Here is a 3635-nt window from a genome sequence, read left to right on the forward strand (position 1 = left end):
GGAACAAAGTTCGTTTAAACACGAGTATGGAACGGGACGAACAGTCAATTAAAATATTCAATTTTTGCTTATTTGGACGTAACTCCGTATTGGCGTGGAGTGCCGAGAGAAGCTTTTGTCTGTCGATGTGCTCTACGAGTAATAATATGAAACAAATGAAGGTATGCATAGCGCCAACATGGAGCAGTGCTACAGACAGCGTATAAGTTATGATTTGCAAGCGGGAAACTCCTTCTAAGGTAACAATCATTTCACAACACTTGCTGCAAAGCTGGAGTCGTTTTGGTGCCACGCGCGATATCGTCGACCGCAGGAACTGTTATCGACTTTCGTTAGCTTTAGAGATGGGCCTCTCACAAGCCTTCCGCCGCTTTCACACTATACGGTTTTGACCGTACGGCAAAAAGCCGTACGGCTGTAGGTGTGAAGAAATGTATGGCGCCTTTCACATTATACGGCGACGGCAAAATGCCGCTGCCGTGCCGTGCTGCAGCCGTGTCTTGCCACTACAACAGACGGTCGCCGTACGGCAAGTTCGACAACAGTGGCCTACGTGACTAAGTGCATGCTTTCACACTGGACGGTTTTGAGCCGTACGGCGTCGACTAGTTCGTTGTAGTGTCGTTTTATTCATTTGTGTTTATTCTTGTTTACTGAAAAGTGTAGAAGAATGGATGAAATTGATACTGAACTTTTGATAACCTTGGTGGAAGTAAGACCTGTTCTGTGGGACAAAACTCTAGATGCGTATAGAGATCGTATTGCTACAAAGAATGCTTGGCGGGAAGTTTGCGTAGCACTGAAGCAAGATTTTGATGAGATGGAAGACAAAGATAAAAATGCGTTTGGTAAGTATTTATTTAATATATTAATATTACATTTAATACGTTTTAAACAGTTTTTATTTAACGTTATAAATTTTATTCTAAAAGTAAATCGTTTGTTTATAAGTAAATTACTGCTACCAGTCACGTTTTTTTTGTTTTGTTTATATTTTGCACGACGCGTTTCGGGAAATAATTCCCATCCTTAAGTGCGTTTTTCTCTAAGTTTTCATCATGTGTGGTGTCTTTTTATGTGTCAGGTCTTGCATTCTGTTTTCTTTACTGTAATTTATAAGAGAAACACGCACAAGACCTCACAAATAAAAAAACACTACACATAATGAAAACTTAGAGAAAAAAACGCACTTGAAGATCGGAATTATTTCCCGAAACGCGTCGTACAAAATATAAACAAAACGATTAAAAACGTGAGTGGTAGCAGTAATTTATTTATAAAGAAAACTATTTACTATACAGTCGCAGGCTTTCACAAACAATCTACAAAAAGGAAAAGGCTTGTTAATTTATATCTTTGACATCTGCCATGACACGCTTCCAGCATTTGTCATAAAATATTTACAAAGAGTGTTCCTTATGGCGTTGGCTGTCAGTCCTCCTCTTATGTTGGCATCTTGGGCTAAGTCTTCCAAACCAGTGAAGGATGTGGTGTCTTCAATTATAAATCCATCTCTCTGACGTACAAAATTGTGTAAAACAATGCAAGCTTTAACCATTTTTACTGCAAAATCTGGATGAACATTTAAAGGTCGGTGAAACAACCGCCACTTATTGGTGAGGATGCCAAAAGCACATTCCACATACCTCCTTGCTCTGCACAAACGGTAATTAAATACACGTTTCTCAACTGTCAAGTTTGTTCCCCCAAAAGGCCGGAGCAAATGCGTGTGTAGGCCAAATGCTGCGTCTCCCACGAAGAAGTAGGGTACTTTTGGACCTTCCGTACCAGGCAGACATTGGACGTCTGGAAATTCCAGGGAATTACTTTCTATTGACTTCCATAAACTGGACCGTCTGAACACTGAAGAGTCACAGTCTTTGCCATAACTTCCTACGTCGACATAAATGAACCTGTAGTTGGAATCCGCTACAGCCATCAGAACCACAGAAAAGTATTCTTTGTAATTGAAGTACATTGATCCGCTATTAAATGGGGCAGTAAGACGGATATGTTTTCCATCCACCGCTCCTAAGCAGTGGGGGAAATTAGCAGTACGTTCAAATCCAGCCGCTATTGATTCCCATACCTCTTTGGTCGGTCTTTGTATACATTCTTCCCGCAGTGATGACCAAATTGCTGTGCATACATCATTAACCACTTTACTTGCTGTAGAAATCCCAATTCTGTACTGGAAATGTAAGTCAGTGAAGGAACAACCGCTTGCCAGATACCTGAACAAAACGAAAAAAAATCAGTGACATTTAGTTTGCAGTGGACATTTTTTGTTACAGTTTTGCTTTTTTCTATACAAAATTAAAATGTTTTCATACAGTTTTGTTTTCTTTTGATGTAGGTATAGAAGTAATACGGAGGTGGACCAATCTACGAGACTCCTTTGTGAAGTCAAACATAAAAATTCAAGCTGCGAAAAAAAGTGGCTCAGCAGCAAAGAAAATGAAAAAGTATGTATATTCTGATCAGCTGCAGTTTCTAAAAAAGCTGTATGATGCTCGAGAGACGGAGGACAGTTTTCAATCGGAACGCACCGCCAGACTGGAAGAAGATATAGAAACGCAGGGCTCCGTCGAAAATACTGAGAATGTTTCTGGGCCATTTGATACAGCACCCACACAACAAACATCCAAAAGCGAGTGCCATACAAACAGAAAACATAGAAAACCTGATGCAATCGAAATGAAAATATTACGAGCTCTGGAAGAAGACAAACCTTGCAGCAAAATGTCATTTTTACTTAGTCTGAAGCCTCATCTGGAAAAATTTGATGAACAGGATTATCTTCAGTTTCAGATGGGAGTCCTCAAAGTTATAGAAAATATATATGAAAGGAGAAATATATTGACAGCTCAACCTCCTCCATTTACCCATTACACACCTCCCATGCCCTATAATAATAGATTTCAAGCTTATTCTTATTCACCTATGGAAAATGCTGCTCCAATATCCTCTTACCATACGCATCAGATTCGTCCTCCTCCAGCTGCACCAAACCCAACTACTTTTCTCGAACAACCATTACAGACTTCTCAAGGTCGCAGTTCTTATCAACGAATTAATAAAGTGCCACCACCATACCCTTCGCCTTCCACAAGTAGCCATGAAGGCCCACCATCAACAACGCAGTTCTACAACGTTTTTGCAGAGAGCCTGTCGCCACAAAGTGACAGTACAGTCAGTCCTGCTACAAACTCTTTGGTTTCAACTGCTGATATTGATATTGACTTTTCTACTTCATAATCTGAGCGTAATAAAAATGTAAAACACAAATAAATAAGTAAATAAACAGAACTAGTTTTTATGTATTAAATTACCTTAACGTGATAGCCAGCATTTGAACAGGTTGGATGCAATTGCGGAATTGTGTGTTTTGTCGTTGTAACACATCCTTTAGTTTTCTATGTAATTCGTCAAACGAGGTAATAGACATTCGGAAATAGTTAAAGAATTTATTTCCGTCGTTCCTCAAATCTTCAAAGAGTGTATAAAATAAACCCACTTCGTCTCTTCTCTGGTTAATGGGGTGTACCCACAAAAGACGACCTTTTCTTTTGCGGCGACGATGAAGCAACCACAAAGCAACAACTCGTTTACGGTTCATCTTGATACACACATTA

At 39.6% G+C, this 3635-nt stretch overlaps 1 protein-coding gene across 1 annotated transcript; it reads left to right on the forward strand.

The window, feature by feature from the left end:
* The first annotated feature begins 670 nt into the window (after window positions 1-670).
* On the forward strand, window positions 671-3258 carry LOC126233330 (uncharacterized). Its single transcript, XM_049942860.1, has 2 exons — window positions 671-848; window positions 2357-3258. The coding sequence occupies exons 1-2, from the start codon at window positions 671-673 to the stop codon at window positions 3256-3258; spliced, it is 1080 nt and encodes a 359-aa protein (XP_049798817.1).
* The last annotated feature ends 377 nt before the right edge of the window (window positions 3259-3635 follow it).

Source organism: Schistocerca nitens, chromosome 1 (genome assembly GCF_023898315.1).
Source record: "Schistocerca nitens isolate TAMUIC-IGC-003100 chromosome 1, iqSchNite1.1, whole genome shotgun sequence".
NCBI lineage: Eukaryota > Metazoa > Arthropoda > Insecta > Orthoptera > Acrididae > Schistocerca > Schistocerca nitens.